Source organism: Mesoplodon densirostris, chromosome 7, assembly GCF_025265405.1.
Source record: "Mesoplodon densirostris isolate mMesDen1 chromosome 7, mMesDen1 primary haplotype, whole genome shotgun sequence".
In the NCBI taxonomy this organism is placed as follows: domain Eukaryota; kingdom Metazoa; phylum Chordata; class Mammalia; order Artiodactyla; family Ziphiidae; genus Mesoplodon; species Mesoplodon densirostris.
The window spans coordinates 13,704,377-13,729,861 of record NC_082667.1 but is presented as its reverse complement, the minus strand read 5'-3'; the positions used below and the strand labels follow the sequence as shown (position 1 = coordinate 13,729,861).

General features: G+C 39.7%; 1 protein-coding gene across 1 annotated transcript in view; it reads right to left on the bottom strand.

Annotated features, from left to right (window-relative positions):
* FNBP4 (formin binding protein 4) overlaps positions 1-24,245 on the bottom strand; it is a 39,619-nt gene extending 15,374 nt beyond the window's left edge. The window contains exons 1-13 of the mRNA XM_060103530.1: positions 23,934-24,245; positions 22,812-22,901; positions 16,750-16,886; positions 16,262-16,445; positions 15,493-15,640; positions 15,268-15,388; positions 13,908-14,243; positions 12,650-12,860; positions 8,784-8,908; positions 7,787-7,891; positions 6,690-6,823; positions 5,518-5,705; positions 505-818 (exon numbers count right to left, since the gene is read on the bottom strand). Coding sequence (XP_059959513.1) covers positions 505-818; positions 5,518-5,705; positions 6,690-6,823; positions 7,787-7,891; positions 8,784-8,908; positions 12,650-12,860; positions 13,908-14,243; positions 15,268-15,388; positions 15,493-15,640; positions 16,262-16,445; positions 16,750-16,886; positions 22,812-22,901; positions 23,934-24,153 — 2,313 coding nt within the window. The 5' untranslated portion in view covers positions 24,154-24,245. The remainder of the gene's footprint in view (positions 1-504; positions 819-5,517; positions 5,706-6,689; positions 6,824-7,786; positions 7,892-8,783; positions 8,909-12,649; positions 12,861-13,907; positions 14,244-15,267; positions 15,389-15,492; positions 15,641-16,261; positions 16,446-16,749; positions 16,887-22,811; positions 22,902-23,933) is intronic.
* Positions 24,246-25,485: the final 1,240 nt, after the last annotated feature.

The following is a 25,485-nucleotide window of genomic DNA, read 5'->3' as shown; positions in this document are numbered from 1 at the left end:
CCTCTTCTAAAATAAAACATGTAAGGACTTCCTTGGTGGTGCAGTGGTTAAGAATCAGCCTGCCAATGCAGGGGACAACGGGTTCAATCCCCAGTCCGGGAAGATCCCACATGCTGAGGAGCAAGTAAGCCTGTGAACCACAACTACTTAGCCTGCGCTCTAGAGCCCGCAAGCCACAGCTACTGGGCCTGCAAGCCACAACTACTGAAGCCTGCATGCTGCAACTACTGAAGCCCATGTGCTCTAGGGCCCACATGCCACAACTACTGAGCCCACGCACCTAGAGCCCGTGCTCTTCAACAAGAGAAGCCACCGCAATGAGAAGCCCGCGCACCGCAACGAGGAGTAGCCCCCGTTCGCCACAACTAGAGAAAGCCCGCATGCAGCAATGAAGACCCAACGCAGCCCAAAATAAATAAATAAATAAAAATAAAATAAAATAAAACGTGTCAATCATGCCCCGGTCCCCCAAAACTTTTCAGAATGCCAGATGGCATTTCTCACCTGGCTAGTTACAACTGTGGTTTGTGCCGAAGGTTTCAATGGAGTATCCTCCTCCGTTCCTGGAGCAGGAGGCTCCTCACTTCCTTCATCCTCCATCTCGACCTCCTGGATCTCACCATCTTCTGCAGGAGGAGGAGGAGGAGGGGGAGGGGGAGGAGGAGATTCTGGAGGTGGAGGTGGAGGCGGTGGCATTTCCAAAGGTAATGGAGGTTGAAGCACAGGAACATTTGACTGAAGAAGGGTCCAGAATGGAGTAAGTGGCATGAGTGATGAAGAAGAAACTTGGCCAGAAAAGGACTCTTTACAAAGAGAACCTATGAAAACAAATAGGAGTCAGGGAAAAAGCAAGACTAAAACTCCATGAAGACAGAAATGTTCAACTGGTTGTAGGGACAAAATCTGTCCCACACACATCTATTCTACACTGATGTCACTGAAATATTAAACTCAGTTCAAAAATGACTTCCATGAAAAGATAAATTTATAGAATTTACTGTTAGCACTCGCCCCAGCTGTTATACTAGTCTTGTTTTCTGGGTACAGATTTATGGCTGAGTAAATGAAGCACATCACATCAACTCAATGAGAAATCAGACATCTGAACCTGAAGTTCTTTATTGCAAAGATACACAATTAGAAGGCAACATTCTGGGGTCTTCTTTATTTCAAAAGTGAAAGAGTGAGTGAATGATGTGCATCTGCAATACTGATTCCATGTACTGTATCTTTCAGTGAGCTAGATAAGTAATTAAGGATGACCCAGAGATGTACACATTCCAAACACTCACACAAACTCTACCCATTTCAATTTATTTGGGTTACTAAGTTTCAAAAATCCATTTGCAAGGTGATATTGTCAATCCTATCACTCCTTCACATCTTTGTGTGAATTACTCATTTGCTAAATCACAGCAACAAATCAGGGAGGGTAATTTTTTATTCCTGTGACGAGAAAAGGGAAATCAGGAAGCACGAATCTTCAAGGTAAATGATAATGATAAATATAACACAGAGAAGAGGTGTTGGAAGATATGGAGGATTTGAAATGGCTGCTGAAGTTAAGAAATTACAGCTGAGGAGCTGCAGGGTTAGCTTTTCTCAAAATTTGCAAAAGTCATAGTTAATTACTGCCCTTTCTCTGCTGGGAAAAGCTTTAAAGATTAGAGAAAATAGGAAGATATACTTACTTGCAGCCTTCCCCATCCCTCTTTATCGTCAATAGGGAAGTTTCACAATATTTGGGACTATTAGATATATATCCCAGGAATGCTGAAGGGGGTTTTCTCCCTAAAATCATAGAATTTAGGAGTAGAAGAGACATGAGAAATCGTCTAGTTTACCCCTCTCATTTTAAAGGTAATGAAACCCAGGAGGGAAATGACTTGCCCAAGATCATATAGCTCTTAGTGGCCAAGTCTGACCCCTAGTCTAGTGCTATTTTTTTTTTTTTTTTTTTTTGGCCGAGCTGTGCGTCTTGCTTGTGGGATCTCAGTTCCTCCACCAGGAACTAAACCTGGGTCACAGCAGTGAAAGCCCAGAATCCTAACCACTAGGCCACCAGGGAACTCCCCTAGTGCTATTTTAACAAGATGTCCTGGTGAAATATCAGGAGTCTAAGAGCTTTAGAAATCTCAAATTTCACTTCTCATGGAGTAGAGATCCAGATGTCGTCACCTGTCAAATTCCATGGTCAAAGCAGTAGATTAAATAACGACTCTATTATAAAAGGCTCTAGAACAAGGATAAGGCCTTTTACCGTACTTTGCTCAAAATACACCACACTGGCACTCAACAATGTAAAACCAAAGCAGCCATGAACCATTTGGCTTTTAGAATAGCTTCACTTTTTTATGGAACAGGTAGATGATACATTATGTAAGAGACTTTAAGAACATAATTCACACGGTTACTCTAATTATTATGAGAAACTGCTTACTACCAAGGAAAAGGGAACTGAAAAAAATTCACCAGAAAACAAGAATGCAGTTTTCCAGCTGAAAGACTTCAAGTGTCTCATTAACCTTTATGAATTTCTACACTAACTCGTAGATAGTTTGGGTATGGGCAGGAAGTCTACTAGATTACATAATAGTACATCAAGATTACATTAGAACTAAGGAAGTAAACGTTGAGGATTAATAACTTATTAAACTTCCTTTTACTAAACCAACCATAATATATGGTAGGTAAACAAATTTGTCAGATTTATATATTGGTAGGTTTCTCATCTAGAAACATAATGCAATACTGGTATGTTTACGACGGTGAGAAGCTGCTATGCAGAGGAAATCAAGAAAACACAGTAGGTTCAAGATTAATAATGTGGTTTACAACCTTCAACAAAGTTAATCAGAAATAATTGAGCTTTCTGTAAAAAGGAAACAAACTAGACTTGATAAATTTAGATCATACAAGGAGCACTTTTAGAGTTAATATTTGAATCCTAAACTAAGTTTACTCAAAACATAAAAGCTGCATCGTAACACTGATAATTATCTCCTTTAGCTTAAAAAATACAAAGAATTTCGAGAAATCCTAGTTTGAATATCCATGGATGTCATATTACATACTGCTTCTCTTCATTTCTAAATTTAACCCAGTTGAGGTATTTTGCCATTTAAGAGAACATTAAGTCTGAAGTCCAAGGAGAGATTAAAATGGTATATACATAGCTTTTATTATGTGCTAATAAATTTTTTAAAGTATCAAGCTTAAAAACAGAATACTGTGAGGATACAAATGTTGAATTCTCCAAGAACCTATTTTTTCTATGAATCCTTATTTCTATAAAATAGAAAATCAGGCTTTCTTTCTTATAAAGGTAGGCTTCCTTTATTATTTTCCTATATTCCCCCCAAAAGTATTATTGCTTAGTATTTTGAGGCAAGAGGCCAGTTTATCAGTTTGTATCAAGAAATTATTATACAAATAATAATTCCACAGACTTTTTGGAAAAGCAGCTTAACTTAACCTGACAAAAGCCCAACAAAACAGACATGTTGGGTATCTTTAAGTATCACTCATCTTAAGAGATATAATGTCAAACACAAACATGGAACAATGAACAAGGATTAAAAATGAACAGAACTTTGAAACTTCCTTGCTCCTCAGTGTATAGTTTTTCTTCTTTAAAAGATGATTTTAACCACTGTTGAGCTGACAAAAAGCAAGCATTATAAACTTTCTTTACAGGCTTAAAATAGTGATTGGTATTGCTCTTCAATTTCAAAGACCTTAGTACAAGATTTGGATTTTATTTAGATCAAGTTTACCATGTGGTTTTAGTAGCTCTCAATCAAGAGGCTCAAAAATATAAGCTGGTTTACCAGTGGCTTTTTCCTTTACCAGACAGTACCAACTGTGTGTCATTAACAAAGGGAGAAAGTAACTTAATGTTTAACTCTAAGGTGTTCACACAACACTCAGCATTAGCAATTCTAGAATATTCAGCTTTAGAACATAGAAGGAGGGACATTAGACAGTGGTCAAGAAGGGAATCACCAAACCAGAACCACCATCAAGCCTCTTCAGTTCACTAACTATTAAAAAGTAAATAAAACCAAGTTGCTAGACGTATCTACTATTCACTACCCAAAGAATGAGAAAGTAAAGGAAATCTCTTCATGAAAATGGTACACCCTGTAACTTAAGAAAATTTTTTTCTGAAATATGAAGTAGAAAACCACTTTTTTGCTATGTTCTAAAATTATCTGCAGTCATAGGTGCTTATTTTGAGTGACCTGATAATGATTCTTAGGGTATTTAAGAAGTTAACAAAATCATTGGTACATGACCATTTTTATTTGGTACACAATCAGAACTTTTCTACTGGGATTAGGAAGCCAGTAGAATACAAAATATTATTTTTGATAAGCAGAGGACGTAAGAATTCAGCTCTTCACTCCCACCTTATAAAAAACTATCTTTTTATCCTCAAAGGTTTGTGACTTTATTTTTTAATTAAAAAAAATTGATGTATAGTTGACTTACGATGTTTCAGGCATACAGCAAAGTGATTCAGTTATACATATATATACTTTTCAGATTTTTTCCATTATAGGTTATTACAAAATATTGAATATAGTTCACAAAGGTTTATGGCTTTAGCAATCATTCCACAACACTCTTACCTTCACAAGCTATCATTTAAACAAACATCTACCAGTTTTTCAGATTGAAAGGCTGTTTGTTCATCACAGTCTTGACTATGCTTCATTAGCCACTTATTTTTGTCATTCCAAGAAAGATGGACTTCGAGGAAAAAAAACAATGTATCTTCTTCCATAATAAGGAAATCAAGCAATGGCTCTTCAGATTCTCAGAGTAAATGAAGAACTATGAAAGCCTTTTTTTTTTCTTTTTAAAATTTATATAACCAAACTGAAGTTCCCTTAGAGTACTTTAACTGGATTGAGCCATCTTAATTGTTTTATACTAGAATATTGATGATTTGCATTGATCAATTATTTTTCTTCTCTGAAACAAGTATGGTCCTAGTTTCACAGCATTTGTTCAGATCATTTTGGTTTGTAACAACCATACTTCCTACGAAATTAGTTAAGGGTAAAAATGAGGTTGCAAAATCAGCAGACTAAGTGCTCTACAGAAAGGCAGAACAAATCTATTACTCCACATAAATATCGACAATTTAAATAACTGGTGCCTTAGCATTAATTAGAATTCCTATTATTGGAAATCCACAGCTTCGTCTGTGGCATGACAGAATAGCTACAGGACAATCTTTTAAAATCCATATATACCAGCTCATAATCTTATTTTTTAGCAGAGTCTGGTATCAATAGTATGCTTATTTCCAACTAGTCACTACCTTAGTTTTCTTCAATATAAGCCCTGCATTCTTTTTTTTCTTTTCCTTAGGGCAAGCCATTATTTTTTAGTTAGAAATTTATGTGATTATTATTTAAATTATTTTCTTTTACATGTTAATACAAGTCTTTTTTTTCCCCCTCTAAAATAATTTCTCTCCAATTAAAACAGGGTAAACTGTCCCACCTGTGGAATTCTCAGAAGAGTCTGTAGAATTTGAGTCAGTGCCAGTTTTGTCTTTCAAGGTCTGTTTAGGAAGAGTCTCGTCTCTACTTTCTTGTGCTTGGCTTTCTTCCTCTTCCTCCTCACCATCTGGGAACTCCCACTGAGACTCGCCCGACTGTTCGTTTACATAGAAATATCGTCTATGATCCCTAAATTACAAGAAAGAAAACACATGTTTTAAGACCCATTCTCCTACAAAGACACTTCCATTTGGTCCTGTCCCAGGACAGCAGTCTGCTCTCACAGGGACGAACCTCTTCTTAATGGACTGCTATTCACAAAGGCAACAAAGAGCTTTGACAATTGAGGATGGAGAACCAAGGATAATTCAAAGCTATTTGCACTGCCAGCAGCTCTGTGAATACAGCCCTGAGCCCTCTCACTCCAACAGATGACTTAGAAAAACACCTCTCACATCTATTTTTTTTTTTTTTGCCAATGCTTAACAGGGTTTCAAGTTTCATTAGCAAAGGGACTCAATCTCCTAGAACACTAATTTCCCTTCCAAAGAAGAGAACGAAGTTTGCGAAAGGTGACTCTTCCCCTCTTGAACCGTGGAATTCACATTTCATACTCTTGATACCAAACACAGTGAAAGCTAAAGAGAGGGAGAGGATCTGGGAGCTGAAAAATAAAAGAGCAAAGATTTCAAATAACGAAAAAAAAATCAAGAAAAGCCAAATATAAAAAGAAATGTTTTCATCTGACCTGCTGGCAGAAGATAGTAATCTTGTTCTTCATTCACATCTTCAGCCACGAAGCTTTCCTTAACTTCACCGAGGTTAATCAGGAGTAGTTGCTTCCAGAGGTCCTGTAAAGCGCACAGAGCTCTCGCATGCGCTTAACCCCCAAGCCCGCCCTACTCCGTGCAACAACACTCTGGAGTAAAAACCAGCTTTGTCCAATCTTGGGAAAAAATCCGTTACATGGAACACTTTAGACATTGCTTTTTGTTTCTCCAACGTGTGGCTGGCCCAAACTCTGCAAGTGCTCGGGGTGCTCTGCCTGCCCAGCACCGCTAATGCAGCTGCTCTCAGTCTCCAGACAGGCTGTCAGGTCGTCAGGTGGTGGTGATCACAAATCAAGTCTGAGATGTCAAAGGTGAAAGGTGAAAAGGGGAGAAGAGTGCGTACCTGTCCCAGTGGCAGGACCAGCCTTTAGGAGTGGCGTTTATTTCATACTGTTTTAGTTGTTCTGCTGCATCCTGAAGTTTTCGTTTAAGGTAGTTTCCATTAAGAGCCCCTTCCCGCCAGTCTGCAATCCGTGTCTAAAATAAAAAAGCAGTAAGTTAAAGACTTAATATTATGTCAGGAGGCAGAGGTAAAAGAAACTTAAGTCTTCTGGTCCATGAGGTATACTCTGGCAGCAGACTAGACCAAACAGGAAAAGAAATCCCACCCTCAAAAATCTTGTTTGCTCTTCAGAGTTCTCAAAAATGGACCCCAGTACTGCCAAATCTCCAACATCTGTGAAAATGAGTAGCAGTAGTTTTGTTTTTCCCTTTGGACTATATTAAGATGGTTCCCCAGTAACTTTATTTTTTGGGTAGATAGTTCATTCAATTAAGTAATGTTATTAATCAAAATTAAAGGTTTAGTTCTCAGGGAAATCAGTCAACTTCCTATAGGAATTCCTTACCTAATCCTAACCTATTTATTGTAAAGTACACAGGTTACATATAGGATCCAGAACTTCTCTTTTTAAACAGACCTATAGGGAATTCCCCAGTGACCCAGTGGTTAGGACTCCTCACTTTCACTGCCGTGGGCCCAGGTTTGATCCCGGGTGGGGGAACGAAGATCCCAAAAGCTGAGTGCCACTCCCGCCCGCGCCCCGCCAAAAATGTCTATAATGCTTTAACGCTTATAAAGTACTTTCAACATTATGTGGTCTCATCATCACTATGAACAGAATTTTAATTTCTTAGAAAAACAGAACATATGCCAATTCAAGGGGGTTAAGTATCTTCATCATACACAAACTCTCAGTATTTAGTTCCATAATTATGTTTTGCTTTGGCTAATACATAGTTTTATTTCCTGGGCTGGTGGTTCAAATATACATCAAGATTAAAAATTTTAATTTAGGATTGAAACATAAATAAGACAGATTCCTCACACACACAGCCTTTCATTCAAACATTGACTGTTTATACTAAAAATGGCTATTCCTCACACACACAGCATTTCATTCGAACATTGACTGTTTATACTAAAAATGGCTAAATTACCTCAGTCTGTAAAAGCAGCACATGAAAGTTGGAGATGGACTGCCTATTAATGCCTAAGAATTCAAATTTACTTGTCAGGGTATTTGCCAGTTCTCCAATCTGAAACTGTAATGCAGGAAAGAAAAAAAAGGAAAAATAAAAACAGAGTCAGCAAAATTTTATTATGTAAAATCTTTCATTTATCGTTAAAGATACTAGAAAAAAGGGTCTGCCTATAAACAGCCTTTCTCACATACTGCAACTAGTTATGTACAAGATGAAACCCTAATTTACAGTAAACTAATTCACATAACAAAGTGTTAAATAATGAGACAAGGTCAAGAGAAATTTGACGCGCTATCTACTCTAATACGATATGGAAGTTGAAAATAGGTCCTAAATGACATAACCCCCAATATTGTCCAAGCCATCATTTATCCATTACTAATTGCTTATACTAGCCCCACACTGAACAAAATTAATTCTCCCAGTCCCATTTACACGGCTGTACACTAGCTGGTGAGTGGACAAACTCTTTCAAGTCAAAAGAATATGCTAAGTGGTTTTCCCAACAGATCACACTTTAAGAGCCACATACTTACTTGGTCCAATTCTTCTCATGACATTAGCAACAGAAATGAAATTGGAAACAAATATGCCTTTGTGTAAGGACAAGTAGTTCATGCAGGAATTAAATTTGTGACTTTAGTCTCTTTAGTACTTCCAAACTAGAGAAGCCTATATTTGATAAGCTACTGCTTTCCAATGGAGACTTACTTATAAGTAATTAAGCATTTAGAATTTATTTTTAGACCATTTCTCTACATCAAGTCAGTCTCATAGCTCCTTATTTCAGCCTTAAATATAACCTTTTCACCTAACCAAATAAATGATTTATATTTGGAGATAGTACACATTACTTTTTACTACTTGCTAAAAGAAAGTAGCTGGCCTATTTAAAATGGTTCGCCAATTTAAAAATACTTATTTGTCAAGTTGCATTAAGTAGTATACATACTTTCAAGTCCTGTTCTTCTTCTACTTTAGGTGCTGTTTGTACTTTAATCTTTTCTGGAGATTCTTCTACTTCCATCTCTTTGTCCGAATTTTCATCTACTTTTTCTGAATTTTCAGCACCAATTGCTAAAAAAGAAAATATGTGAAATTAAATCAAAAGGACTATAAACAATGCGGTCCTACTCTATAGCACAGGGAACTATATTCAATATCCTCTGATAAACCATAATGAAAAAGAATATAAAAAAAAGAATCTCTATATGTGTATAACTGAGTCACTTAGCTGTACAGCAGATTGGCACATTGTAAATCAACTATACTTCAATTAAAAAAAAAGGACCAACATTAATAAAGCCTCAAATACATTTTCTCACCCCGTGGCAGAAATATCTGAAAGTTATTAGTGCTCTCCTTTGCCTGTCTTCTCCTTACATGTTAAGGAAGCCCTAATGACTTATCAACCTACTGTCTCTAAAGAGCCAAAAAATTTAATCCTTTATAATGACCTTTCTTTTTCTTTTTTAAAATAAATTTATTTTATTTATTTATTTTTGGCTGCATTGGGTCTTCGTTGCTGCACACGGGCTTTCTCTAGTTGTGGCGAGCAGGGGCCACTCTTCGTTGTGGTGCGCAGGCTTCTCATTGTGGTGGCCTCTCTTGTTGTGGAGTACAAGCTCCAGGCATGCGGGCTTCAGTAGTTGCAGCACACAGGCTCAGTAGTTGTGGCGCACGGGCTTAGTTGTTCCGCGGCATGTGGGATCTTCCTGGGGCAGGGCTCGAACCTGCGTCCCCTACATTGGCAGGCGGATTCTTAACCACTGCACCACCAGGGAAGCCCCTATAATCACCTTTCTTAAAATGTGTCTATATACGTGATTTACTTTGTTTTACCACATTACCAAGAAGTTTCTGCTCTCCCTTCCTCCTTCATCTATTAATCTTTTCTAATCTTCTCTTCCAGAAAACCATGGCTTCAATTATTTACAAAAGCTAGAACCTGGAATATCTAAGGGTTCTTTACCAAATGGGTTTTGATAAAAAGGCTTTCAGGGCTTCCCTGGTGATGCAGTGGGTTAAGAATCCGCCTGCCAACACAGGGGACACAGGTTCAAGCCCTGGTCCGGGAAGATCCCACATGCCACGTAACAACTAAGCCCGCGTGCCACAACTACTGAGCCTGCCCTCTAGAGTCTGCGAGCCACAACTGAGCCCACATGCCACAACTACTGAAGCCCATGTGCCTAGAGCCTATGCTCCGCAACAAGAGAAGCCACTGCAATGAGAAGCCCGTGCACCACAACAAAAGAAAGCCCGCGCGCAGCAACGAAGACCCAACGCAGCCAAAAAATAACAACAAATAAACTTATTTGAAAAAAAAATGGCTTGGGCTTCCCTGGTGGTGCAGTGGTTGAGAGTCCGCCTGCCGATGCAGGGGACATGGGTTCATGCCCCGGTCCGGGAAGACCCCGCATGCTGTGGAGCGGCTAGGCCCGTGAGCCATGGCCGCTGAGCCTGTGTGTCCGGAGCCTGTGCTCCGCAATGGGAGAGGCCACAACAGTGAGAGGCCCGCGTACCGCAAAAAACCCCCCCCAAAACCCCCAAAACAAAACAAAACAAAAAACAAAAAGGCTTTCAAGACCAGAGCAGCATATTAAACTACCAAATAACTCCCTTCCTGAACTGGTTAACACCTGTAGACAGCCTTTATTGGACCCACCTACTCTTCTGGTTGGTGCTGTCTGCTGGTAGTGGGAATCTCCAAAAAAGAATAGGTATAGGTTTACCACATACTTAACTTAAATGGACTAAAAGATATGAACTCTTTGTTATGTTTGCTTAACACCTGCTTACCAAACTAATCCACATATGCAATGTAAATCAATCTCTCTGGAGGATCACAGACTAAAAACAAACAAAAAAACAAATTTGAGTACCTTTTCTTAATGCTGGTTAATATTTGATCTAGAGAAGAAATGTGATTTTAATATCACTCTCAACAGCTTGCATTAGCCTAAAATTTTGTATTAAGTACTTAACCTTATCCTACAATGGCCTTGTTTTTATTTGATCATTAATATTCCTTCTGCAATTTCATATTGTCTAAAACCAAATCTTTCTACTCTCTCACTTGCTAGTTTATAGTTCATTTGTATAGTAGACATCTTACATTTGATGGCAGGTTTAAGAATTTGACAATTTTAAGCACTGCTAGAGCTCTAAGACTTGATTATTTTGGAGGGTAGTTAGGCAGGATCTATCAAATTAAAATGCACATACCCCTTGACCTAGCAATATACCACTGGGAATCTACACTATAATGGTACTAAAATCTGCATAAAGATAGATATACCAAGATGTTTACTACAGCATTATTTTAATTGCATAGTATCATTAACTAATGAGTATAATATATTTAGAAAACAACATGAGCACTCAAGTAACTACAACCCAGCTTAACAGAAGACTATTAATAACACCTTGAAACTCCCTGTGCCTCTCCCCCAACATGTTCACACCAGACACACCCTGATGTTATTAGTAAATGCCTCTACTTTCATCATGGATAGATCTTTAAGCACAATATTTCTGCTTATTTTTCAACTTATATACATGGAGCACTAACATATGCATTCTTCTGTGCTTTTTAAATTCAACATTATTGTTCCTGACATTAATCCACGTTAATGCATATAACAATGGGTCATTCATTTTTTACTGTTGTTTAGTATTCAATTGGAAGAATACATCACAATTTATCCACTACTCTTTTGATGGACATTTGAATGGCTAATATTTATACTTTTTTGGGATAATATGAATGTAATATTACTTTTAAGAGTGAAACAAGGACACCAATGTCCATCAATGGGGAAAGAGTTAAATGAAGACATCTATACTACTCAGTAATTAAAAACAATTTTCAAGACCTTGTTAAATGAAAAAGTATGCCGTCTAACAATCCATATGGTTAATCTCACCTATGGTAAAATTTACATATGCACATTACACACACACACACACACACACACACACAAAACCACCAACGTATATAAAAAAAGAGGAAAAGGTCTAGAAGAATATACGTAGATAAAAAAATAAAGAAAATGGACCTCAGGGTAGGGCATGAAAACAGTGAAAAGATGAAGGGGGAGGGGCATTTTTAGAATTCTACTTCATATTCTTCTATATGGTTGATTGGAAAGAAAAATTCAAGGATGTTTGCATTTATTTATTACCTGTGTTTTTGTTTACTTGTTATTTTTAAACTGTAACCTATAAGGTACCTTCTGCTTGGTACACTCAACTAAGGTTTGGTGATTAAAATTAGTTAGTTCTGGTAACAGACTGGAAAAATGCAGCAGGTTCTCTTCTATATTACCCTGAAGATAACTTGGGTCCTCACGACAGTACCAGACTATATACACACCCAACCAAAGGCTGGACAACTTGTACACAGAGAGAGAAGATGAGGCTGGGTTTGCCAGAGGTGGGTCTTGCCTGCCGTGTTTAACTGGAAATAGAGAGGTAAAGAGAATCCACGGTCTTTATGCAGATTATCACGACAATTACTGTAGTGAGTGATAAAAAGAAAAGGGAGGGAGGGACCCAATCTCATTTTTTTGTTTTTGAGGGAGAAGTTATCCCAAATCAGTAGTGAATACACAGTCTGATGGATTCTAGCCTCTCAAATTCTTACTGCTCCACTAGAGGTGGAGCAGGAAAAGGTAGAAGTTTCCTTCCCCGCATTTCCCTAAAAGGGTAAAAGTGCTATATTCTTCTATTTGCTGAAGAGAAAACAGAAAAAGAGTAAGAGGGATTTCTCCTCTACATCTTTCAACTCTCAAGTTTAATTAAAGCACAAATTACCACTTTCTCCATTTTCCGGAGTCTCTCGTCCAGTTTTGCTAGAACTCCGGCTGGTAGATTCTGGACTGGTAGCTCGAACAAACATCTTCCATTTTCCTCTTTTAGACATAAGTCTACGCATTCCATCTTGAGATGCTGGCTGGCTGATATCAGAACACGGACTAGACCCTGACACACTACCATCTCCTTCCTCCAAGGCTCGCAGCTCTGCCTACAACGAACGGGAATTAACTGTTTACCAACATTTATTTGTGTGAGTAGCAAGAATGACAGCCACGTGTTTTTGGAATTTAAATCCTTTGAGGACAGTAAGTATTTTTTAATACATCTTTCCATCAGGACTGAGCACTATGCTCCAAATTCTATTGTTATTCAATAAATGTTTATTCATGATTACAGTCAACAAATATTGATTTAAAGGGTATAGGTTCTAAAGATCCACGAACAAATTTTCTAATACATGTACACAAAGGATAAAGCTTAACTTTCGCTGGTCCCTCTCCATAGCTTCAAATTTTTCACAAGGGGGAAGCTTCAAAGTGATTTACTGCTATAACACCTGTTAAGACTTCGCTTCATAGTCAAGGCAGCAGTAGATAAAACTGTTCCAAGAAAAATCAGGGCAGAAAATAAGTAAAAATCAACTTCTCAATCAGGAAGGTTTCCTGTGGACCATTTATCTTAGAAGGAAAGCACATGAAATAATGGGTTCCTCTTAAATTCTCCTGTTATCTTCTCACAAGGCCCACTTTTCTTTTATTTTTTTTGGCCACACAAAAGTCTGTGGAATTTTAGTTCCCTGACCAGGGATGGATCCCAGGCCCAGGTAGTGAAAGCGCCAAGTCCTAACCACTGGACTGCTAGGGAATTCCCGTAAGGTCCACTTAACTATACACACAATGCCACAGGTGATCACTGGAAGTCAACTTGTACTTTAACTGTTGGGTTAAAAACCAAATTATCACAAGAATTTGCAATGCTTGTTTGTTAAGAAGCTAAACCAAAGATACATTACTTACTGTATCTATCCTTAAATCATAACAACGTTAGCCTTTATTGGTTGTCAACTACCAAAAGCATCATCAGGGACCCAAAGAACTACAACTCCATAGTTCAAGTTTTTATTACATAAGCATATCTAGATAAAAGGATAAGAAAAACAAAATCCCAATGATGGCTGTAAATTGAGCACAGCTATCCCAGAGTATGACAGTTCCAAAGGGAGAAAATACATCTAACAAAAACTTCAAAAACTTACTTTTTTCCTTTCCAAAACCAGCTCCAGCTCCAGGGTATCTTGTTCTTCTTCCTCTTCACTTTCTCCAGACTGAACAACACTGCAAAGGTCCTCCTGAGTCGGGTCCTCCACACCGTCCAACAGACTTTCTTGGGGCTTTACTGTTGTTGCTTCTTCTGTTGTACTTGTGTCTTTCTCTTCTGAAACTGGCTCTACTTCTTTACAAATGACTTTTCTCCTCCATCTCTCTTCTTCCTCTTTTATTCCCTCAGGCAATAAAGGAGCAAGCAGTGATGCGGCCACCCCTTTCTTCTCCTCCTCATTATTTGAGAGAGCTTGAATTCCTTCATTTACTTCCTGTAAAGAATAAAATAATTTCGCTTAACTTTCAAAGAAATCTCACCTGAATATACACTACATTTAACTGTTTGTGTTAAAAACAACCATAATTTTCAGTCACTGGATATTCTTAAACACCACCAACTCCCATCAGATTAGTGTACATGTTTGTACCATTTTCTTTACACATGTATAATGGAAACATTGCTACTTTAGGAAGGCAGTATTACAGTTCTGGGTGGGACTCAAACATATCTTTTCTTCTATTCTCTGTACATCAAAAGGCAGACTAGTAAGAAACAGAGGCAGATTTAAATAAGATCAGAATCTTGCCAGTTCAACACATGACTGGATAAATCTTCACCTTCCTCTTCTTGTATGATGAGATGACTTCACAAATATGCTGTGAAGGTGATTTAGAGGAAAGTGAAATATTTCTAAAATGAAATGTGTGATTACATTTAAAGTGTCTACCTCCTCCACTGGGATATTTATTCTACCTCCCTCTTAGAGGTGTAAAGGTGAACTTATTCTGTAAAAGCATTTTCTGATACAACTCCCTCATCATTCAAAAATTCAAGATAAATTAAAATTCAACACATCCTCTCTGTAGAGTACAACTTACTTTTTTTTTACTGATGAGATTATAAAAATGGTCGATTTAGTAGTAGTTTTTAAGGTAGCCAATCTTTTTACTAAAAAAAACCCCAAAAAACTAAGGTGGAATCCCAAAATACAACTATTCTGAAGCAGAGAAGGGGACCCGAAGCACTGCCTGCTTGGCTGCTCCCATGTCCTTCACAACGACTCAAGGAGCCTCTATTGCACCCTAAAGCTCCAAAAGAACCACTGAACTGGGTAAATGCTATAAATGTCATATAATAAACAGAAACAGATTATGTAAAACTTTAAGAAACAAAATTTATCCTGTTTCACATCTATGCTGTAAAATATTAACAGAAGGCTTATATACCTGTGACAGAGTAACATTCAAGTTCTTTAGATGTGAAAATAAGCAGATGAGGTAAGTTGTAACACTGACCTTTTTAACTTCTCGCTTGGCTATGACCGGTGCACTTTTACTACTGGAAACTGAAATATTTTTCTCCTTAGTATACATGTCTGTATTTACCACAAAACTAGCTTCAGCACCTGTTACGGAACTAAAAAAAATATACTTAGCAAGAGAAACAGAAGGCAAATATTATCAGCAAAAGATAAGACTCTGATTTCCTGCTAGTAACTTCTTTTTCAAGTCTATTCTTACCTGGGCTGGTAATGTTGTAATCCCTGCACCTGGGTGGCAAGATACTGGGGTAATTCCCAAGTCACTTCATTTGTTTGTGTGTTCCAATAATAATAGCATCCTGTGTTCTCATCCCAGACCTCCTGCCAATCTCCCATCTCAATTCCAACTAGAAGAAAATGAAACAAATTTTAAGAAGCACATATTCCTGCACAACTCTGACCTTCTATCTCAAGTCAACTCTGAAGCTGTAACAACCTAACACAGCACTGTTAACAACTGGGCAGGGCACTTCTTTGTTGTGGAGGCAGTCCAATGTAGTGTTCACCAGCATCCTGGCCTCTCCCCAGCCGATGCAGTAAACCCTCCTCTCACCACCCACTACCACCCTCTGCTGTGACAGCCAGAAATCTCTCCAAACACTGTCAAATGTTCCCTGGGGGGGGGGGGGGGGGCACTCTCCCTTCCTCAGTCATCTTTGCAAACATGGTTTAAAAAAGCAGTTTGATAGTTGAAAAACGTATTTTGAACCCCAAAATACTTTTTAAAATAATGGCTTTTATTATTTACCCAGCATAATCTGCTACTGGTTAAAAGGCAAACAATTATCTTTCAGTAGATAAAAATATACCCTAGCAGTTCTCATTTTCTAAATACTGTATTTAAGAAGCCAGAATTCTAAAGTCTGGGGCTAAAGCATACAGGCTTTCACCTTTGGGAACCTCAATGCCTAGAACACCTTTAAGAACTGCATTTTAGATTTCTTTAAAACTCAAAGGATCAAGTTTACCTCCTGCCAGTGAACACTGAGTATCATACTGCCACCCTGCAGTCTGGGTTGAGTCTGTCCCATTTGGAGTAGTGGAAGAAAGGGCAGATGTTGATTCCTTTGGCTCTGGCCGAGGTGGAGTTGGAGGTGGAGCAGAAGCTCCTAAAGGAGCTACAGGCTGAGGAGCTGTTATAGCATCAATCTCCTTTAGAATGAAAATAGTGACAAACGCATTAATCACATTAAACCAGGAAAATGGCCATCACTTAAAAAAAAAAATCCCATACACACAGGGTTTTGACTTGAGAAGCTTAAGTCTCAGCTTCTCAAGTCAAAACCCTCCTCTTCCCCATTTTTCTCCTTAAAACTGTCACAAAAAGAGGAGAGATGGGGAAAGACTAAAAAAAAGGAGGAGAAACAGACACAGATAGACAAGGAGGCTAACCATTTGAAATTCAGATCCCAAAGTGGTTTCAATAACTAAAAACCCAAACAAAAGCACCACTAACCGCTAGGAAGTTGGCCAATGTACTATCAATATCAGTTGACTGGTTTCCATTTGCTTCCTTAGACTGTGCTGGTTTTTCTGAAACATCACTCTCTTCATCATCACTGTCAGCATATGCACCAAGTAAGCACAGGCCTCCTGGAAACAAAAAGGTAAGCAACGTTTATAACAATGTCAAAAAGTCCTAGGAAGTATCCAAGAGAAAATATGATTCTTTAGCCATTTAGTTTACTTATAGAACCTCAAAAAAGTCTTCAATGAACTACCAAAAAGAGGTGCAAATTGACTATGCACTTAGAGCTAATAAAATCAATCTGCATAGCAACTTGACATCCTTTTCAAAATATATGCTCAATTATTCAACCTCATACTCCCTCTGTCAAAATAACACATAGTATGTCCTGATTTTAGAATTTGTGGGCTTCCCTGGTGGCGCAGTGGTTGAGAGTCCGCCTGCTGATGCAGGGGACACGGGTTTGCGCCCCGGTCCGGGAGGATCCCACATGCCACGGAGCAGCTGGGCCCGTGAGCTGTGGCCGCTGAGCCTGTGTGTCCGGAGCCTGTGCTCCGCAACGGGAGAGGCCACAGCAGTGAGAGGCCCACGTACCGAAAAAAAAAAAAAAAAAAAGAATTTGTTGTTTTACGTGTCTGTCTCAAACAAGTAAACCAATTAGGGTTTAGTAAATGAAACAAGGAGATTTTCAAAGTGAAAAACAAAGCTCTTTTTCAATGATTTTTTCCCTCAAACAAGAAGTGACAAATTAAAACAGAACCTAACATGCTAGAACCAAAACAAAAAAAACAAAAAAAAAAACCCCAGCTAAAACCAAAATTCCCACTCAAATGGTATTAGGTATGGCCTCTGTAATGCTGCAATGCAATTTCCTTCTTAAAAAAACTGAAGTTATACACTTTTTTACTAGTTGATCAATGTTTATTCCATTTCCTTTTGTATCACCTGTGGCTACTCTGTTACAATTAAGTGAGCATATATACCCTCTTCATATATCATTTTATTATAATAGGTATATGAAATATTTAAGTCTAGCTAGACTTTGCAGCTATTAATAAGACTAAATTTTTCAGTGCCTTGGTAACTGAACAGATTTATCAGGACGTAAAACCTACTTTTCTCTGTCATAATTCTGTAAATAAATTCATGGATTCACCTAAACATGAACATAAATTGCTTCATTTAATCATACAAAAGTTCACATTCATTGTTTTAGTCACATAAATCTCACCTTCATTATTTCTTTAGTATATAGCTATTTCCAAAATATTATTTTAAACTGATTAGGAAGATTCTTTTTTTTTTTTTTTTTTTTTTTTGCGGTATGCGGGCCTCTCACTGCTGTGGCCTCCCCCGTTGCGGAGCACAGGCTCCGGACGCGCAGGCTCCGGACGCGCAGGCTCAGCGGCCATGGCCCACGGGCCCAGCCGCTCCGCGGCATATGGGATCCTCCCAGACCGGGGCACGAACCCGTATCCCCTGCATCGGCAGGCGGACTCTCAACCACTTGCACCACCAGGGAGGCCCTAGGAAGATTCTTAAATGTATATTTCACAGTATCTCCATTTTCCAGTTACCAAATATATTATATCTCATTTTGGGGGTGGGGTCATACCAGTCAATTTTCCACATTTTCTGAACAAGAGATAAAGGTAGAACTACATAAGACATTTCTGTACAGAAAAAATCTGCATTTTAGTATTCAGCACTGAATACTAAAGGATGGGAAATTTATATTTTTATATAAACACACTTCTTAGTTCAGAGACAATAATAATCACTGGCCTTAGTTCTTTAATTCTATATCTTTTGGTAAAAGGTTCCAACCAGGTGAGCCGTGTGGAATTTTGACTACAAAATTCCCAAGCAGGGGTAATTCCCCAGGCTCTGAGTGGGTCTCTCGGGCAATAGGTTTAGCCAAGGGCTTCCCTGGTGGCGCAGTGGTTAAGAATCCGCCTGCCAATGCAGGGGACACGGGTTCAAACCCTGGTCCGGGAAGATCCCACATGCCGCGGAGCAACTAAGCCCGTGCGCCACAACTACCGAGCCTGTGCGCCTAGAGCCTGTGCTCTGCAACAAGAGAAGCCACCGCAGTGAGAAGCCCGCGCACCGCAACGAAGAGTAGCCCCAGCTCCCCGCAAATAGAGAAAGACCGCGCGCAGCAACCCAATGCAGCCAAAAAAAAATAAATTTATTTAAAAAAAAAAGGTTTAGCCGAGGCTCCACCTAGTCTTTTTTTTCTCTTCAACTCAGAGCTTTTCATATTACACACTTAAAACCTCTTCCAAACTCCTGATAACATAATGACAATTAAATAGCAAAGTAAATGAAAATGATTAAACGCAGCATTTGGGGGAACGACACGTACTTAATATTGTTAGAGACACCATAAGCTGATACAATATTTAAGAACAATCTGGTAACATATACCAAGAACTACAAAACTCTCCAAGTTTCTTATAGCTAGATAATCTCATCTCTGAGTATATAACCCTAAGAAATAATTACCACTTTTTTTTTTGCACAAAGGAGCCTCATTTTAGGAGCCTCATTTATTTTTTAAAAATTTTTTTTATTAGTTTCTGCTTTATAACAAAGTGAATCAGTCATACATATACATGTGTTCCCCCATCCCTTCCCTCTTGCGTCTCCTTCCCTCTCACCCTCCCTATCCCACCCCTCCAGGCGGTCACAAAGCAGCGAGCATTGATCTCCCTGTGCTATGCGGCTGCTTCCCACTATCTATCTACCTTACGTTTGGTACTGTATATATGTCCATGCCTCTCTTTCACTTTGTCACAGCTTACCCTTCCCCCTCCCCATATCCTCAAGTCCATTCTCAAGTAGGTCTGTGTCTTTATTCCTGTTTTACCCCTAGGTTCTTCATGACATTTTTTTTCTTAAATTCCATATATATGTGTTAGCATACGGTATTTGTCTTTCTCTTTCTGACTTACTTCACTCTGTATGACAGACTCTAGGTCTATCCACCTCATTACAAATAGCTCAGTTTCGTTTCTTTTTATGGCTGAGTAATATTCCATTGTATATATGTGCCACATCTTCTTTATCCATTCATCCGATGATGGACACTTAGGTTGTTTCCATCTCTGGGCTATTGTGAATAGAGCTGCAATGAACATTTTGGTACATGTCTCTTTTGGAATTATGGTTTTCTCAGGGTATATGCCTAGTAGTGGGATGGCTGGGTCATATGGTAGTTCTATTTTTAGTTTTTTAAGGAACCTAGGAGCCTCATTTAAATAACCAAAAGCTGTAAACAACTCAAATGCTCTCAAACAGGGGACTGGAAAAGCAAATTACAGCATAGTGCCAGATGCAATATCACTTTATGATTAATCAGACCATTATGGGATTACATAAAATAATGTTAAGGGGACAAAAGGTAACTCTAAAGGAATAAAAGATAAAATCAAGTCACGAAATAAGTTCTAATTACATCTCTGAAAATTTAGTCTATACATTAATAAAAACAGGCATGCATTTAGAATAACACACACAAAAAATCTCACAATACTATACAAAATTGCACAATCTTAGAAAGCCAAAAGCCTCACAGGACCAGGCTTCTAGACTATTACTGAGAAGCTGCTGCTACTTGAAGCCGGAGGAAACAAGGCCATTCTTCAGAGCCAGTCCTTAGCAGTCTTTTTTGAGTAGTACTGACTCCTCAAACCTCAGTATGCTTACCTCTAATGGATGGTGCCACACAATTTGCAAATTAACTAATGATATCGGGCAGTAAATTATTTATTTCTTAGATATATACTTTACTTTCCTGATAAGCTTCAAACAGTAACTGTGCCTTATGCCCCTTAGAAACTCTATTATTTCCTCATAACACTGAACAGCGATTTTTAACTCTTTTGGTCATTGAAAGCTATTAACAATCAAAATGATAAAAGCTGTGGACCTTCTCTCAGGAAGATACACTTCAGTGTGCAATTTCAGAGGATTCACAGACGTCTGACGCTCATCTATGGAACCACATTAAATACCCTTTTCTAGAAGATGCCTAAATACTCTTGACTATCATGGTAGTCTGTTGGCCTAATTTAGCAGAACTTATTCTAAATTTTCCCTTAGATAATTTCACATGCATTTACCATAATATTTGTTAGCATAAAAATACTAGATATGCTTCTCTACTATATTAAAAAAGCATACTTTAATAACTTAAAATTTAAATTTCATTTTTGAGCAAAGAAATTCAGCATGTTCATAGTGATAAAAGTAAATTCTTTAACTAAAATCATCTTTAAAAAAATATATCGGACTTCCCTGGTGGCGCAGTGGTTAAGAATCCGTCTGCCAATGCAGGGAACACGGGTTCAACCCCCGGTCCAGGAAGATCCCACATGCTGCAGAGCAACTAAGCCCGTGGGCCACAAATACTGAGCCTGCGCTCTAGAGCCCATGCATCACAACAAGAGAAGCCACTGCAATGAGAAGCCCGCGTACTGCAACAAAGAGCAGCCCCTGCTCACCGCAACTAGAGAAAGCCCGCGTACAGCAACGAAGACCCAACGCAGCAAAAAAATAATAAAATAAATCAATGAAGAAATATATATATATCAATTCTTGAGTATCTACTGTTTCACAAAGCCATGCAAATAATAATGGAAAATTGCTTCCCTTTTGTTTTTGTTAAACTTCTTCCTATGCGTTATACCAACTAGTAGGTAAGAAATGAATAAAGCTGATATATTCTTATGTTGCAGGATGAAGCTGAACAGAATGAAAACATTTCTGTTCACAAGGCACATAAAGTCTGAAGTGCTGACTGACACTGCAGCCAAGGAAATTTCTCGTAGAACATTTAAATTCTAACCATCGCACATGATTCTTAGAAGACCCAAATGAAATAATATATGTAGTTTACAAATACAAAATGGTATTTCCTAGTTCTGAAATTTCTCTCACAACGTGGTTTTACCTTTTCTAACCCATACTTTTTTTTAAAGTGGCAAATAGGGGGCAGGGGGGAACAAGCATCTATTATTTCAGGTGTCACATAGTACAAAAAGTCGTGCAAATTCAGAAGAATAAAATTACTACCAATTATAGAATATTTAGTATCAAAGCATATTTTAATCTTTCAAGATACATAAAGAGTAGAGAAAACTAACATTCTTGGCACTTGCTGTGTTAGAAATTTATATATATTGTTCAATTTAATCATCAAAATAACTTAGGGCTGTAAGATCTATTTTACAGATCAATGATGTCCTGAGGTCTTAGTATGAATGCTAGAGTGGTGATTTGAACCCAGGTTTGTCTACAAAACCATCACTGCAAATATTCCTTCATGCTTAAAAAATATTCAGTAAGAGCAATTTTCAGCTGCACAAACATTTGCTAGGTACCAATCAAAGGTGTGTGTTAGAGAAGTAACATAATGAAAAGACACTGTTGGTGTCCCTAAAGAATGCCAAGATAGTGGGGAGCTATAAAACCAGTTACAAAATAGTATCAGTAGAAAAAGTAGTACAAAGTAATCTGGGTACAGAGAAAAGGGAACAGCAAATTTTACATTGGTTAAGGGACTTCCCTGGTGGCGCAGTGGTTAAGAATCTGCCTACCAATGCAGGGGACTTGGGTTTGAGCCCTGGTCCGGGAAGATCCCACAAGCCGCGGAGCAACTAAGCCCGTGCGCCACAACTACTGAGCCTGCGCTCCAGAGCCCACGAGCCACAACTACTGAAGCCCGCGTGCCTAGAGCCCGTGCTCTGCAACAAGAGAAGGCACCGCAGTGAGAAGCCTGTGCACCACAACGAAGAAGAGCCCCGGCTCGCTGCAACTAGAGAAAGCCCGTGCGCAGCAACGATGACCCAACGCAGCCATAAATAAATAAATATTTTTTACATTGGTTAAAGTATATATACCAACAAGCCCTCACAAAGATTTAAAATTTCCATTTTATGGGAGGCATATAAATTAGCAACACTGAAACATTCATCAAAACACTATATACAAACACGGTTTGATCCTAATGTAGAAAAGATGAAAAAAAAAAAAAAAAACTATACCTGTTGCTTTAACGGCAGTGGGCCCGGTGGTCATGACTGGTTTGGGAGGATTCTGAACTCTAGGAACCGCCACCACCACCTCCTGTTCATCTGGATTTTAAAAAGCGAACAAAAGAAAACTACAGTTAGACGATGGAACACAGAAAAAACTATACAGGTGACAAAACAATCTGTGACTTCTCAAGTCTAGATTTCATCAGTTTAAAAACAGGGTAGCTGTAATTCATCACTGACCCAAATAACTGGGAGACAAGAAAACAAGTATAACTAGAATCTTCCATTTGCCTAGTGGCTTTAACATTAAGAATTTAAACACCGTATCTAAAAATTACATCTGAAATAATCCAAAGTTAACACACACACACACACACACACACACACACACACACACACAGAATAAATCTTCTCCAGGCTACCTGAAGGCTTTTACAAAAAGCACAACTAGAGCATTTTTTTTCGCAAGAACCACCTAACGTGATTTTTTTTTTTTTAACACCTGAAATGCTCGGGGCTTTTCCGGCGTCTGGCCCCTGCAGTATAGCACAGTCCGGTTATTCTTAACCCAAGTACCATTCTGGGGATAAACATAAGTACTTGGGAACCCACAAACACCAACTCTCCAGGGATTTGGGGGAAACCTGCCAACTAGGAGTTACTTACACTTTAGCTGGCATAATAAAAATGGTATGCTCACTTCTAAAGGGTCTCTCTCAATTTCAACAAAAACGAAAAGGAAAAGCCGATGTCGTGTAGAAAACGGCAGGTTCCACGGTCACCAAGCCTAGGACGCGGCAACGCATACTCTCACATTTACCCCGTAAGTTATTCAAAGCCAAGAATAGACGTTGAGCAGACTGCGCGCCCGGGCCAATCCCTGCACCAGAGATGGCGCCTCTGGGTCGGCTCCGGCCGGGCGCACACGGCTCCACCGCCCCTTCCGCAGCTTTGGGCTCACAGCCGTCCGTCCTCACCGCAGGCCGCACGCAACAGGCCTCGGATGCCGACGCCGCCCGCCCGGGTTCCTCTTCCTCCTAGGACTCGCCCGAGAAGCCTAGGCCGCGAGCCCCGAGCTCGAGTTTCGGACGCCACACCTAGGCGCCGCGGCCCCTCAAGCACGCTTACCTTCTGAAGGTGAGTCGTCCGGGGCCGCGGCGGCAGTGACCGCGGTTGTCGTCGTCGGCGCCGCCGGGGCTGGCTGGCTGGACGCCGCCGCCGCCGTCGAGTCCGGCTCGGTGTCGGGTTCCGGCTCCGGATCCCGGCCCGGCGTGCTGCTCCGCGGACCTGGCGGAGAGAGCTGCAGAATGGGCCTACGGCCGGGTACCGCCCTGGACTTCTTCCCCATCGCGAGCCCGAGCGCGAGCTGCGAGCGTCGGGCAACCGAGAGGGGCGGGCGCTCGGCGCGGCGCTGCGTAATCAATATTCATACACTGCGACACCGCCTCCTAGAAGGATCTGCTTTTAACCGGCGGAGCGCGCGCCCGCGCAAGCGCCTTCGGCCCCGTACGCTCTTCTGGCTCCTCCCCCGGGGGGAGGGAGGACTTTACCCACGGGGCTAGGCGATTGGCTGTTTTGACACACTGTAGAACCCGGTAGCCAATGGACAAGGAAAAGGGGTCAGAGTCAAGCCAATAGTACGGAAGGATGTGAGTTTAGACTTGCTTCCAATTACGTCAGGCTCCACCCATGCGGTTTTTGCGGAGTCTTTTCTCTGCCGTCTTGTCCTCCATTTTGTACCCGTTCTTGCCTATGTGTTTCTTGTCGTTTGTCGCCTAGGAAGCTGTGCTGCTTTCCAGGCCCTTCCCCAAGTTTCACCCTGATTATTGTGGCTTACTTTGGGTATAACATGAAACATGAGGTAAAATAGTAGGTCTTTTATGGTTTTGTTAATTTTTTCTTGGGGCACAAAGATGACGTCTCATCGTGTGGCTTATCAGGTGGAAAAATATCACTAGACATAGTGCATACGAGGGTAGAGCCTAAATTGTGATGGGATACAGGAGCCTTCCCAACGTGGCCGCTTTAATAGACTTATCTTCCTTTAGCACTCTCCTCTCCCCTGTCCCATTCTGGAGCCAGCCACTCGGAGCAGTTCTCTCACCTTTATTCCTTCACACTAGTTGGAAAAACTACGGCATCGCGTGGCAAAATTATTTTCCTTCCTCAAGACCCATTGCAGGCATAACATCTCTGAACCTTTTATCTCAATGCTGAGCCCCTCCCTAGCAACTTGACTTACCGTTGATACTCGTCTCCCACTTCTAAATTGAGTTTAAGAAATCCAGTGGTATATTTTTGGCCGCACCTCCCACCAGGGATTGAACCCACGCCCCCTACATTGGAAGCTCAGAGTCTTAACCACTGGACGGCCAGGTAGGTCCCCAGTGGTATATATTTTTATATTCCCAGCGCTCACTCAGTTCTTGCTAGAGCATGCTAATAATATGTAACATTTATTTTATTGACCACTTACTATGTGTCAGGTACCGTCTAAGGACTTTATATGTAGAATTGCATTTGATTCTCACAACTTTATAGGGTAGATATCATTATTCCTAATTTATAGATCATATTCCTCATTTACAGATGAACCCTTAAATTGATTGCTGAGTGCAAAAGCCATGAAAGCAGTGACTTGTCTGTTTTGTTCCCAGTATTGAAATGCACTTTCTGGAAC